The following is a 15,466-nucleotide window of genomic DNA, read 5'->3' as shown; positions in this document are numbered from 1 at the left end:
TATGACACAATATCTCACTACTAATCAAATATTCTCCGAAGAAAATAACTGAATCCAATCAAGTTAAAAGTATTGCAATAAAGGCATTTGGTACTTAAGAACAACATGTCATGTTTATTTGAGCGTTATTAGTTATTACTTATTACCCAAACCCCCACATCTATATCAACACCCCATATTTTCTCCTTCCTACCAGCCAAAACTATAGTATTTTCCTATTGTACTTTCACTTTCTTTTTTTCTTTCATAAATCGTCTTCCAATATTATATCTCACTTATATAAGTGGATAGTGGTTATACTAGAGTTATTATGGAGTGAATTTTGAGAGAAACAACCTACAAAGAGAGAAGAAGAGAGAAAGGAATTCTAATTTTCTATAAACCATATGTAGTAAAGTAAAACGGCTATTCATGATTTGTTAAATGTTGGATTTCACTCAAATTTGGAGGGCAGGTTCACAACTTCAATGACTACCTTTTCACCGTTCGGATTAGAGCTATCAAAATGGACAAGTTCGAATGGGCCGAATTTTTTACGAGCTTAAGTCAAACTATTTTCGTATAATCTATAAGTTGTTTTCATAAATTATGTTGAAGAGTTTATGAAAAATATGTTGAATACGCTTGTGAATATTTTCATAAGTTCTCACAACCAGTGGCACTTATATTTTCAAATAAGTCAATTCAAGCATGTTTTTTAATTTTTGAAGAAAATGAACTTATAACATTTCATTGATCAATAGGTGTTCAATACAATGTGGTATATCAACCAAAATACGGGGACTAACTGTATATGTGGCCGCCTTAGCTAAACTATGAGCAACCTCATTGGCTTGTCGCCTAATAAACTCAACACTAGAGTTGTTGTAATAATTAGAGATTAGTTGTTTACAATGTGAAATAATATCTCCGAGCTCAGTAGCATCACACTTATTTGAATGAAAACTATCCACCACTATCTTTGAGTCGAGCTCAAAATCAACTGGTCCTAAGTTTAACTCGTGAACCCAATTGAGAGCTGGAAGTAAACCGAGAGCTTCACCAAAACGAACATCACATAAAGGTGTAAATTGTTCATATTTAGCCAACACATAAGCGCCAAACTCATCTCGGATACAAACACCAATACCAACTCTATTGTTTAGAGATGAAAAGGAAGCATCAATGTTGCATTTCATCCTCCCGCTAGAAGGTTTTTTCCACCTACTCTCGTGTCGCACCTGCTGGTTCTTCACACCAGTCCTAGCTGTGTGCACAACCCGCCAATCATGCAGAGTAATATTTGCACGTGAAAAAACAAAATTTTGCGCGTCGGTAACATTATTCCAAATGATATTATTTCTTTGCTTCCAAATACTTCATATAACACACGCCAAAAGAGAAGCATCCTCCTCGTTAATTTGCTGCAGCAGGTGAAATATCAATTGAGCAGCATCATACCCATTTTGCATTGCTGCTACTATTATTGGATGGAAGGTACACATACTCCACACATTCCTGCTACTTGGACAGTCAAAAAATATATGGTAACTATCTTCTTCATGTTCGTTGCATAAAGGGCAAGTATCAATACAATTTACTCCTCTGCTACGAAGATTAACACGAGTTGGAATACATCGACGACATATGCGCCACAAGAGATTTTTAACACGCGGAGGGACTTTAATTTTCCAGAGCAAAACCCAAGCACCGTTCACCTTTAAATGCGAAGTATCTAGTAATTCTTGAACACAAAGGCGATAAGCACTTCTAACAGAATACATACCAGTTTTCTCCACACGCCAAATACGCATATCATCTACCACTGATTTATATAAAGGAGTATCAATTCAAGCATGTTGTAGATAGTTAATTTAGGTATTTTTTTTATGCTGATTAAGAATTATAATGTATTTTGTCAAAAAAAGAAAAAGAATTATAATGTAGATTAAAATCTTTATGCATAAAAAAAATCTTTAAAAATTTCATCGCTATTAATGACTAATTCTATAAGAGTTTTGCAACCAATTTAATTATTTTTATATTTTTTTACAATAAAAATATGCATGCATGCACTTCAGACCAACCAAAGATCCAACCTAAATCAATTAATTTAAAATTATTTTTCTAAGCGACTTAATATGAAAAAAAAAGTACGGTAACATGAAATGAATGAATGAGAGATATCAAATTTAAATTGCATGAGTGGAACCGTAACTTTAAGCAGGTCTGAAGCAGGAGTACAGATTGACAACGATGACGAATTAGATAACTACTCAATAAAGAAGAAAGTGGATTGCGACTTTGTTAATCTTCCTAACAAGAGAAATATACTTATATAGCTGGTGTTCACGACCTCAAATAAAATTATTTAGACGCACACTCATAAAATATAAATCACTTAATTATTTCAAAAATATATATTATTTAATTTTTTTTATTTACACTTTCTTCATTTATGTGTGGGTGCTACTTAGGTGAATTTTACTTAAACTTATGACCAACCAAGTTTATCTTTCTTAACAGATTTTTGTTTTTTTTATTACAAAGAGGGTCTAAGCCCAAACAAAAAGAAACTAAACGAAGTGATCCCCATAACATCAGCAAGTAACAAATGACTAACAAAAGATGGACAAGCCTCAAAGTAAATAATTTCAGAATCCATCAAACAATCATGATTTGCTTCACGATAAGAGTGGTGAACCACACTATACCTATTAGTTGTGATAGCTTTAACAACAAGCAAAGAATCCATGTGTAACAGCCATACCATAATCACGCACAGCCTGCATAACAAGGTGCACTTGATTACTTGGTCTTACAAAGCTATTATCATGATTTTCTTGATTCCTTCCATATAAAATGACAAGCCATTGAGCCATGATTCAGACATTCTTCAATGCTACTTCACTATGCCAACCAGTTTCGACTTCTAAATTAAAGGACATAACAAGCGGACAATCTCGCAACACATGAAGCATAGTTTCAACTTCATTACCACAGTAATTAAACATAGCAGTCCCAAGCCCCATCCTACTCTTAGCATAAGTTGTTAGCAGTCTTCCATGAATCATAAGCCAAGCAAAGTGTCGAATTTGCTCTGGCACACGCAACTTCTAGACACAACGCCACAGATCAGATTTATTACTCTCACCAAAATCACACAGTGCTGCATACATACCAGCAACACATAATTTACAAAGAACTTTATTCAAACAGAGTCGCACATCAGCACCATTCGCAACATCCGGGGGCAGAACAGCAGCAATACCATTACACAGTTCAACCGGCAACCAAGTGATGAGCTCATTCCAATTCCACATCCCCTCTTCATTCACAAAGTCAGCAACTTTTGCATTTTGCCACTGATCAGGTACATTTAACTCGCACTCACTCAATTTAATACCTACATAAATCCAAACATCATTGTAAAAATTAACAGTCCTCCCATTCCCGATTGACCAAACACAGAAATCATCAAGATAAGGCCACAACTTCACAATAGCCTTCCATAGAGTCAAATCTGCCGCTCTGGCCACCACCTCTCTTTCTGTATCACTTCTCTTATACTTCCCCCATAAAACATTACACCAAAAGTCATTTGTACCAACCTGAAGCTTCCTTCCAAGTTTCAGAATACAGGCCTTGTTTAAAATATGCAAGTTACAAATACCAAGACCACCAATATCCTTTGGTTTCGTAACCATTTCCCAACCATTTGCATGGTATTTTCTGACAGTTTCAGTACTTCCCCATATAAAATTTCTTTGTATGTGTTGAATTGCATCCAGACAGGATTTTGGCAGCATCATTATCATCATAGGATATATGGGAATTGCTTCGATCACACTTTTTGCTAAAGTAGTGAAGGATAATTGATTCGCCTTCCAACTGTTCAATTTTGCGCTCACCTGTTTGATCACATAATTATAATCCGCTTTCTTTGGTGCTTTTCCGATCAAGGGAACACCCAAATATTTTCCAAGGTTCAAAGTTTCTCTAAATCCAGACATTTGCACCAACATATCTCTAGTAGCTCTTCTAGTATTTTTAGAAAAGAAAATACTAGTTTTTTCTTTGCTCACTTCCTGTCCTTAGAGACTACAAAAAGCATCCAGGATTTTCATGACACACTGCACTGCATCTGCCTTTCTGAGGCCTCACCAATGAGTAACAAGTCGTCACCGAACATTAAGTGAGACACAAGAGGACCCCTTCTACAAACCTTTATCGCTTTCCAATCTCCACTATTAACAGCGTGCGAAATAAGGTGCGAAAGTTTGTCGATACACAAAACAAAAAGATAAGGAGATATAGGATCACCTTGTCGGATCCCTCTCTGAGGGAGAAAATATTCAGCACAAGCACCATTCCATTTAACATTAGTTTCAACGCTTGTAACAAGATGCATGATGAGATTTTTTTATATCTGTAATGTAACATATTCATGCATAGCATTAATCAAAATGCTCAAATTCATAATCAAAATCATAGTACATAATCAAAATGCTAGCCACGACCCACATAGATTCACATAAACAAATATGAATAAAATACAAATAATATTACATATATTATACAAAGCAGGCTGGCCTGGTGAACTTGATTTTCTGTCTTCTGTCTACAGACTATTACATTCAACAATCTATTTAAGTACTGTATACTCTAAAATCAGCCCTCAAATTTGGTGCTGCACTTTAGAATTTTGTGTCTTCCTTGAAGCAAGAAGCTCTCCAGAGTTACCTACAACAACAAATCATCCTACTAAAGAATATTTTTGTCATCATCATCGCCCTTTTGGATTGCCAATTTGAGAGAAAATGGCAGAAGAATTCCCAGCTGAGTCATGACTAAGGTCATGTTCACTTCCAAGGCTAAGGTTTTTGTAATGTGCCGCCATGTCATTACGTTGATTCAAATTCACCTCTTCAAAATCACTCTCATCTATATGTGCAGAGTTGTTATGAGTTGAACTTGAAGTACCATCGTTTTCTTGTAGGTTAAGAGCAAATTCAAGATTCCACAATAGATCATTCATCGAGGGACGATCGAGTCCAGAATCAGACAAACACTTTTCAGCTGTATCTGCAAACTTATTCAAGCTTTCAGGTTTGATTTTTCCTTTTAGATTTGGATCAATAATATCCTCCAATGTTCCTTTTCTTTTGTTCATCAAAGCCCAATCTGCAAGACTAACTTGTTCCTTTGGAAGACTAGGATTTAAAGCAGGTCTTGAACACAATGCCTCGAATAGAACAACACCGAAAGAGTAAACATCGGATTTTTCAGTCAATTGTTGTCTCCTGAAATATTCAGGATCCAAATAACCAAAACTACCTTTTACTACTGTACTAACATGACCCTGGTTCATATCTGGACCTGTTTTTGACAAACCAAAATCTGAAACCTTGGCAACAAAATTTTCATCAAGTAGAATGTTGGTTGTTTTGACATCTCTATGAATTATAGTGTACTTTGCTCCTGTGTGAAGGTAATGAAGACCTCTTGCAGCACCAATACAAATCTCTAACCTTTGTTTCCATGATAATGTATCTATCGGTTTGTTTCCTTTGTATAAATGTTCCCTCATGGTTCCATGGGCCATGTAATCATAAACCAAACACATTTCCTCACCTTCCTCACAAAAACCAATTAAAGACACCAAATGTTTATGTCTAAGCTTTGAAAGCATCTCAATTTCCGTCTGAAATTCATTCACTCCTTGTTCTGATTGTGGATTTGATCTCTTAATAGCCACTTTAAAACCATTATCAATAACACCCTTGTAAACTTTTCCAAATCCTCCTACCCCAATAACATTGGACTCTTCAAAATTATTGGTTGCGTGCCTCATCTCTTGTAAAGAGAAATATCGACATAGTCCTTGAGCCATGGCTAAGTTTGCACCACTACCCATCGTACTTTTTCCTGATGTGGATTTCGTTCCGGTTGTGTGTGATCCATAGAGAGGTAACCAACTTGATGTGGAGTTTGTGTATGAACCTGGTATATATTAGATATAAAAGTTAGTTATAACAGTTAGATAGTTAGTTACACTAGTTATTTGTTCTTCTAATTTGCTATATAAGTCTTTGATGTAATTCATATTTTCTCGTTATCAATAAAATTTTCATTTTACTTTTCTTTAATTTTTTTTCCTTTTATCAATGACTTTTATCAGGAATAGTAATACCTGGTGTTCTCTTCTTCCTTTGATGAACAGCAATGCATATAGCAGCAACTAATGCAAAACCTGCAGCACCTCCGGCAGCTCCACCAATAGCAAAACTCCTACTATGGCCATTTTTGTCTTCAAAATTTCTTATCCTTGCCTCATACTCCATCATCATATCAGAAGGTTGAGGATTTGGTCCAGACAAATCAGTATCATTGAGTTTGAATATCTCAACACCATTGAGCATAGCATCGTAAAATCTCGGCTTTGTAGTGGGATTTGGATGCAATGCAAGCCAAAGTTGATCATCACCCGCCTCTTCATGAACATAAACCACATAATCCTTATAAGTCGTCGCTCCTTGTCTTCCTGTCCAACCGATCACATCGGCTTGATCCTGCGCTGTTTGATTGTTAACGAAGATACTGAAAACAATCTCGTTCGATTGCAAATAATGGTAATCACAAAAATGTAATCTTGTAAGGTACATAGAATTCGGATCAACTTGAAAAACCCATGTGAGATTGAATCCCATGTTGACATCTTTATTAGTTCCCATGGATCTTGAAGTTGAATAAACATCGGTAGGAGCAATGTATTTAGGCATTGCTTGATAATCAATTGTAACATTCTTCTCGGCTTGGTTTGTAACACCGACGGCTGCGCCAAAAATGTAAGGTGTATCATCGTACCATGTTCGACTCAAACCAGAATCCTGAACCGGAGGTATATATTGCCCACCAACATTTAATCTAAACATGGTTTGCATATGCATACTTTTAGCATCCACGGTTTGGTCTGGATAACCGACCAACGAAGGCGAATCAAATAACAAATCCGGCATTTGAATAAGCTGAATACCATTAACAAAAGCAAAAGCACCATTATGTTTATCAGAAGGTTTGAATTTAAGTTCAAGAACATCTGAATTCAAAGGTGAAAGTGAATATTCTCTATCAATATAAGCTTGTGATAAGGCTTGACATGTAATATAGGAGCTGAAATTGTTTAGAAGTGTAACACCATTTGCTGTTACAGAAAAATATGAATCTACTGGGTTGAAATTGTTATAAACAGATGGATAAAAATGAAGTCTTAACCAATAACGTTTATCGGGTTGAATCGGCAATTTGTAGGTTGTTTCCGATGTGAAAATTCTTGCAGTCATGTATGGAACTTCTGATAAAAGTGAAGGATCTTGAAATGAAGCTTTTGCTGTTACTGAATTTCCACCTGATACATATTTGTTATCTGGATTCCATTGTCTTCCATCTGAATCTTTGCCACCATTTTCACCTAAACCACAACCTAATATAAAAGATTCATCTTTGTTGCTTTGTGCATTCAACAAAATTGGTATACACATTATAACAAACAGTATACATGCACTTTTATAAATTGTCATTTTTTAACTAATTCAATGAAACAAAAAATAAAAAACTATAATTTTTAGGCGTACAGGAAAAAAATCAAGGATTTTTGGGTGTTATGGTGACAAATTTTGAGAGAAAAAAAGAAAACGTTAATTCATTTCCTGTACGCCAAAAAAAAAAAAAGGGGAAATGGGTTATTAGTTTTGTGTATGTTTTTTGTGTTGATGAAGTGAATGTAGAAAATGACCTACCTGGATTGGTGGAACATGTTCCAAACCAGGCAAGGTGAAGTTTTTGTTGGTTAATTATTTCTAGGGGAAGTTACTATACTAAGGTTTTATTTTATTCTAAATTATTATTAATTATTTTTGCAGTTTTTTGATGAACGTACGTTAAGTTTTCATGGTTGAGAAGTTTAGATGGTTATTAGTGATAGAGAGTAAGAATCGTAATTGAGTGAGTTGAATTTGGATTTGTGATAAACTTATCTATATTTGGCATTATGTTTGTTTGCAACTTGGCATAGAATTTATGGAGTGTGAGTGTTTTTGTTTAATTTGCTAATGATTCTTAACACCCACTCCACCCTTACCTTTCAATAAACAAACTTGATCTCTATGTTTGTTGTTAACAAGTTAGTTTATAGCTTATTGAATTAGTTTATAAGCTTGTTTGAAAAAAATAGAAGTGTTTGATATAAAGTTTTTCTCACAAGCTTATAGCTTTTTTTTAGATGCTATTTTAAGTAGTGTTTGAGCTATAACTTATCGCTTTTTACGGTTTTTTTTTCAATTTTAACCTTTAATTTAATCTTATTATTTTTTATAAAATGAAAAACTACCAACTAAAAAAAACTACCCACTACATATAATATCTTTTTATATTTATCTATCATTTAAAAAAGTAATTTTACCAAACACTTTAATTTCAATCAGCTAGCTTTTCAGTTTTTCAGCTATCAGCTATAAGCTAACTTATAGCTTAATTTTACCAAACATAGCCATAATGTAATTATCCACAATACATGCTTTTGAGTTTCTTATTATTAATTATTAATAATAATAATAATAATGTAGTTTATGTGGTTGGTTACAACGGATCGAATTCCCTTAAATTTTTCCTCATGTTTTCTCTTCTTTTTCTTAATCCAAGAGTTAATTTTTTCTCCTTTTTATTATTTGTAATTTACCAACCCTTAGATTAAGAAAATTGAGAGAAAACATGAGGGAAAATTGGAGAGGATTCAAATCCTGATTAAGACTAAGTGATTAATGAGCTCTTCAAGAATGAATTGTTTGAAAAAAATCTGAGTTCGATTCTTGATAAGAATAATTTTTTGTCAGATTTTATTTACTTCACAGTCGAATTCTAGATTATAGGTACTCTTTCCCACAAAATCAAGGAGTTAATACTAAAGAGCAATAATAGTATTTTATTACATGTATTATACTTATTATTATTAGTATAAGCAGATTTGGTTTTTGGCCATGGCAAGTAGGGCCCCGAGCCAAGGTCCTCCAAAAAATTGGGGCCTCAATTTTTTTTGGCCCATCATGTTAAAACCGGTTAGGTATTTGTGCTTAGATTCTATTTACATGAGATGATGATGATAGCTTAATTAGTTGGTTAGCACGTGTATCTGTTGTATTGTCCGAATGAGGAGGGAATGCGTGTTTAACTCTCAACTGTGGCATTTTTTGGTCGGCATTTTTATGTTTGTTTTGTTGAAATAGACCAGGTTTCAACTTTCAACAAATGACAATCAAAACCACCATAAAAATTATAAATCAAACTAATTCAAAAATTATTTCTTTTTGCAAAATGATGATTTTTCTATAAATAAAATCACTTTATAACTCATAAATAACTTTACTACTTAACTACATTTTGTTATTTCTTTAAAAAAATTTCTTTGAAAATAAAGAATTAATTTGTAAAATTAAATTTTAATTTTTTATTAAAAAAAACTATCAATTTTTTTTAGATCATCAAAACACTATCAATTTTGTTATTTATTTTATTTGTTGTGTAAATATTAATTTTATTTATCAATTATCTTTTAAATTTTTTTTTGAAGCAAGCAAACTTAGTGCATTTCATCATTTATAATAATAATAATAATTTCAATACAAGGTGGACAATAATAAAAAATTTGGGGACTAGCATTAAAACGAGTTGCCTGTGTAAGACCATGAGCTACTCGATTGGCTTGTCTCATAACATAACTGACCTTACAATTTTGACTCATATTTAATAATCTACGACACGACTCAATAATAACACCAAACTATGTGTTATTTCTAGACTTCTTATTTATAGCTTGTACCACTTGGAGACAATCTGTTTCAATTTGAACATTTGACATATTAGCATTTTGTAACCATTGAAGTGCTTCTGCCTCTGCTATCTCTAGTTTTCCGTCAAGTCTTCTCGTGTATGCACGCACAAATTTTCCTTGATCATCACGCACACATGCCCTTATACAATATATGTTCAGCTCCGCATAACATGTTGTATTTATATTACATTTTAGTGCTCCCACCGGAGGTTTGGTCCACGTATGCCTCGCCGTGACTGCGTTACTACTTCTGTTTGTCTTTAGCTGTTGCGCCAATTCCCAATCATAAAGTGTGTCTTTTGTTCTTCTAATTACCTCATACACTGTTGGTAATTTCTCGTGCCAACATTTTTGATTCCTCCGCCACCATATATTCCATACCAGCATAACAATATAGGATAAATTATTAACATTTATTTATTCCATCATTTGAAACATTATTTTTATGTTAGTTACACAAATAAATAATTATTTTTGATGTTGTTAACATTATTTACAATTTAAATAAATGATGATATTTTTTAAAAAAATTCATTTTTTATTAGATGTCATTTTTATTATTTACCCTGAATCTCCAAAATCTCGAAACTGGTTCTGTGTATAAGTTAACCAACAAATTTGACATGATCCTGATTCTATTCTTGCAACACAAGCCCTAGTCTTTTGACCAGCAAACTAACACCAAACTCCAAAAGCTAGTAAGAATCAATGCAGTCATGATGATTGCTAAGGTTATCCTCCCATTCTTAGTGGAAAAACTCTTTGTTAATTTAAAATTCAGGGAGATAAGAAAAACATATGATGTATTTCCTGTAATTTATTTTTAAGAATGGTAAATTAGTCTATTCAAATTGTCACCAGAAAAAATTGAACCTGAGATCTTCAGGAGGAGCACAATCCAAGTGGGTTCTGTAACCTTATTTATAAGTAATAGTTAATGCCAAAAGTTTTTGTTAACTAGGTATTACTTATAAATAAGGTTACAATAATAGTTAACAAAAACTTTTGGCATTAAATATAATAAATAAAAGTTACTAAAATCAACTTTATATTTAATGTTATTCTTCCAAAAGTATCATCATTAATTGTGCTATTTTTAACATGATTGTAGAGTCTTAAAAAAAACTATTGTATAGTTTCAATGCAAATTATATTGTAAGTTCATTTTAGGATTTGTAAAAGAAATTTCATATAAAATCAAGACAAAAAAATAACTCCAAGTGTGCAAAATCGGTATATTTGCTTAAAAAGAGGTCACGGTCGGAGGGAGTAGTATCATTTAAATTAGATATTAATCTTCTAAACTCGTAATCGATAATTTAATGTTGAGTTATCTGACATGAAAATTTTACCTTTTTACTGTTTTTGTTTTTGGTTATCATGATATTTGTACGAAGTTTCCACCGGTGTTAGCGATGACTAATCTCCGTCGAGGAACCTATGAGGTACACAAGGTGGGTTCTCCCCTCCCAATCAAATTTTTCGCATACGCATGAGCCATAAATCGAACCCCTGAACACATGTTTAAGGAGACCAAGACCCTTATCACTTGGACCAATTCATTGTTGGTTGAAATTTTTTACTTTTAATTTAGAAATGTAAGTGCTACGAATACTAATTAAAAAAACGTTAATTTTTATGCATTTTTATTGAATACCGTTAATTTTTATCTATCTCAAAATGTATCAAACGATTTTAGATTTTTATAAAATTTAACATGGATGATCTATACGATATAAGTTTTCAATCAAACGGTAAATTTTGTAAAATTTGTATTCGTTAAAGCGTTATTAAGTAGTGTAACATTACTCAAATATTACACCGGTGTAATTTTATCCCTCCCTATATATATATATATATATATAAATTTAAATTTTAAAAAATAATTTTAAATATTAGACAAATTACATACAATATTTTTTCTCATCCTCATCAATTAAATATGAGTAGTATCATGCATTTCAATCACAAAAAATATCACAAACTATAAACACAATATCCACTAATATATATGAATACAACTCTCTCAATTTTTCATTTATTAAATATGACTCTTATAGACATGCATGTCATGTTAGAATTAAAAAAAAAAGTTATATATTATTGAAATAAAAAGTCATTGTAAATTTTAACCACTATTATTTATTTTAGTTTTACAAAACCCTATTACATTTATTTATTAATTTATTATCAAATAATAACTTATTATATTTAAATAATCACATAAAATATTGTAATGTTCTATCATTTTATAAAAAAATAATTACTTATTTGTTTTGTGTTTTCATCTTTCTTCTCTATTTTGTTTTATCTTTTCATTTCTTTATTCCTTTTACACGTGTGCATAAAAAAAAAATAAGAAACACGGTTGGAAAGCCACGAGTATAAAAAATGCTATCTCTCTAACTACGATTGTAAAAAAATTATTACCATTCCTCTCTAATTATTAACATATATTATTATAAAAAATTAAGTGTCTTTCTAAATATTTGTATTGCTAAAAAATTTTGGTGTGATATCTAAATGATGAAATTGGACTTTTGAAATAAGATGTTCAAGTACGTGAAAATGTGTGAGTTTAAACGATTTTATAAAAAGCTAAATTGTATAAACTCGTTTTAACTTGTGATTTTACTAAACAATTTAGCTCCGAATTAGCGCAAAAATTATATATAAAAACATAGAATATTTTTTTTTTACAATTAAAACGATATTTTAACAATCATGCGATGCACAACTTTTGTATTTCATTATGATAATGAATTCACCATAAGAGAAGAGAGAAAGATAATTAGCTAAATTGTATTTTGAATTTTGTATTTTTTTTTGTTATGAATAAAAAGTTAATTATATATATATGTATATATAGAGAGCTCACCTAGTTCTGTGCTAACTAGCTTAGTATTGAAACTCAACTAATGTTTATACTTACTCAACTAATGTATATATACGATATATTTACTCTTAAAAACAAACAACAAGTTTGTTCTAGTGTCCGAGGGTTTTGAACTCCATAAAGATTGAAGCTCTTCTAAGAAACGATGAAGAGCGGAAGGTGTTAGATGCAATTAATTTGAGAGAGTTTTTTTTCTCTCTCTTCCATCTTCTTCCCTCTAATTTGTAACTCCCACGACCATCATATGTTTTCTTCCACCACTCGTTTTCTGTTTACCGGTAATCAGAAACAACGAAAAATTTGAAACCGATGATTATTCACAAGATCAATAAACAAAGCACATGGAATAGGCGATGGAGCAAGCACATGGAATTTGGAACACTAGGGTTTTGGTAAAAATGATAATGATGGAGTCGACGTCATAGATTGTGGGAGGCATGAGAGGGCTTTTGAGAGAGATACTAGTGACAAAAGAAAATATTTAACCATTTGTAAAATATAAAAAAATATTCAAAACAAAAATAAATAAATAAATAAATATGTATTTAATCAACTTAAACATTTGAAATTTACATAAAGATATAAATATATAATATGGATCGAATGATCACAAAATAATGTACCGAGTCGGTACACCGACTATATGAATGCGTTAGGTAGCAGCAAATCCGATTTTCTTGATTCCATAAGCTAAATGGGCAGCAATTACTAGTAGTAGATATAGATGGTTCATTGGTTTTTTTTGCAAACAAATAGTAGTTAGTTAGTGACAGACGGTACTTGTAAGGCATGCGACACAACTAAAGCTAGGAAACGACACATAAATAGGAAACTGAATCAGCTTAGCTAACAAACAACTCTTGTTTTTTTTTTTTATTGTTTTGCAAAGTAAAAGATTTTACCGGAATATAGTTACCCTTCAATCAAGCACAAGACAATATACATAGCACTACTAAATATTGCTCCTGAAAACTTGGTGATGACAGTTACAAATGTACGGTAGAATATCAAACACCAAACATTAAACCCTCCAATATTAGAACACATCAAATACCCCAATTTCTTTGTATATTCTTCTCATTTTTCTTTCTCTCATTTTCTTCTTATTCCACCACTTTGACGCCGGCGGGGCGAGGTGGTCCTCGCTTGCTGCCTCCGCCACCATCATTATCATTTACACATCAAATTAAAAAAAAAAAAAAGACTTTTTCAATTTGTTGTTAAATAAATATAATTATAATTATTTGCAGCTATGAATGAGGAAGTGAAAAAGCATGAGACAATGCCAATGCCATTGTCGTCTTCTTCATCCTCTTTGTTGCCAAGCGAATCGGAGGAGGAGTTGCAGCACATGCCATTAGTGCCGATGGTGTGGAATAATAAGAGGAGGCTATCCAAGCAGCTATCGATGTGCGAGAAGCCGCGAGACATGGCTTGGGAGAGAAGGAGGAGACAAGAAAGAAGAAGGAGTAGTATTGTTCAAGAATGTGTTTGTGATGATATAACTGATGAGGATTTGCATGAGCTTAAAGGGTGCATTGAACTTGGGTTTGGATTCAATGAAGAAGATGGTCAGAGATTGTGTAATACATTGCCTGCACTTGATCTTTATTTTGCTGTTAATAGAGGTTTGTCACCAAGCCCTGTCTCTACACCTCAAAGCCGCGCTTCTTCCCTCGGAGCACGTTCTTCTTCCTTTGGAAGCCCTAGAAGTGATGCTGACTCATGGAAGATTTGCAGCCCAGGTTACATCCTTTGAATTTTTCTTAAAATACTTTTTCCCCCCACCCTCTTGTTACATGAGAAATGAGGGTTTGATAATTTAGAGTTCGTTTAGAAGTCTTATCGATAAATGCACGTCTGCGCACATGATGGAATATATTGGGGGAAAGAATATAATTTTGGTTATATATGTTTTAATTAGATTAACCTTAAATTGAATCATGTCATGATTTTGAATTTCCTTGCGAACCTAAAGTGCAAACAAATTTGGTTGCTATAGGCCATTACGAACGATATTGTTATAGAGACGTCTAAATCTATTATATTACGGTTGTAATAATCAAGTTAGGACTATTCTCTTTATTGTATGTGTACTAAATTATTTGCTTTAAAATATTGTGAAATTGAGTTAGACTTAAATATTAAATGTAATATAACCGATGTTTCCTAAAAAGTAATACAAACGAATATAATTGATTAAATTTATCTATATAATTATGCTGACGTAGTTGTGGGTTTGGAGCTTTGTGGAATGCAGGCGATGACCCTGAATTGGTGAAGACCAAATTAAGACATTGGGCTCAAGCCGTTGCATGTTCCGTCATGCAGTCTTCTTGAAGTTGGGTTGTTTCCTACGAAAGGGTGTTGTGTATAGAGATACAAGGACAAAGAAAGGGGGATAGGAAAAACAAGAAGAATAAACAAAGAAGAAGGAGAAAAAGGCTCAGTTTAAAATTCAATCACTCATATATACTCTTTCTAAGGACTTTTTTTTGGGTCCAACTTAGGTTGAAGGATAATGGTCTAACTAAATTACCCCCTCATTGTATTTTACTGTTTATCTTCATATAGTTTAAAATCTCAAACTGTCTCTTGATGTAGAAATTTTTGAGTTGTGAAATATTGTTAGCATATATTATGGTCTAATTTCCTTAACATGTGGAGGATTAAATTTGAAGGTAATGCTATTAATATATGAGTAG

At 32.6% G+C, this 15,466-nt stretch overlaps 3 protein-coding genes and 1 long non-coding RNA gene across 4 annotated transcripts; 2 read left to right on the top strand and 2 right to left on the bottom strand.

The window, feature by feature from the left end:
• Positions 1-719: 719 nt before the first annotated feature.
• LOC123888879 lies at positions 720-1,178 on the bottom strand. Its single transcript, XM_045938047.1, has one exon. The coding sequence runs from the start codon at positions 1,176-1,178 to the stop codon at positions 720-722; it is 459 nt and encodes a 152-aa protein (XP_045794003.1).
• Positions 1,179-2,930: 1,752 nt separating this feature from the next.
• Positions 2,931-5,254, top strand: LOC123903137. The gene is made up of 3 exons (XR_006807845.1): positions 2,931-3,352; positions 4,979-5,088; positions 5,197-5,254. It is a non-coding gene; the product is annotated as an uncharacterized LOC123903137 (long non-coding RNA).
• LOC123903135 (receptor-like protein kinase ANXUR1) lies at positions 4,332-7,977 on the bottom strand. Its single transcript, XM_045953025.1, has 2 exons — positions 6,173-7,977; positions 4,332-5,982 (listed from the first exon to the last, which is right to left on the bottom strand). Exons 1-2 carry the CDS (start codon positions 7,557-7,559, stop codon positions 4,766-4,768), a joined length of 2,604 nt encoding a protein of 867 aa, XP_045808981.1. The 5' UTR covers positions 7,560-7,977; the 3' UTR covers positions 4,332-4,765.
• A 6,036-nt stretch (positions 7,978-14,013) lies between these two features.
• On the top strand, positions 14,014-15,101 carry LOC123888865. The gene is made up of 2 exons (XM_045938043.1): positions 14,014-14,506; positions 15,022-15,101. The coding sequence occupies exons 1-2, from the start codon at positions 14,014-14,016 to the stop codon at positions 15,099-15,101; spliced, it is 573 nt and encodes a 190-aa protein (XP_045793999.1).
• The last annotated feature ends 365 nt before the right edge of the window (positions 15,102-15,466 follow it).

The sequence above is a fragment of the Trifolium pratense genome, linkage group LG1 (genome assembly GCF_020283565.1).
Source record: "Trifolium pratense cultivar HEN17-A07 linkage group LG1, ARS_RC_1.1, whole genome shotgun sequence".
Lineage (NCBI taxonomy): Eukaryota > Viridiplantae > Streptophyta > Magnoliopsida > Fabales > Fabaceae > Trifolium > Trifolium pratense.
The sequence above is the reverse complement of the archived record's forward strand: the minus strand, read 5'-3'. Positions and strand labels throughout refer to the sequence as shown.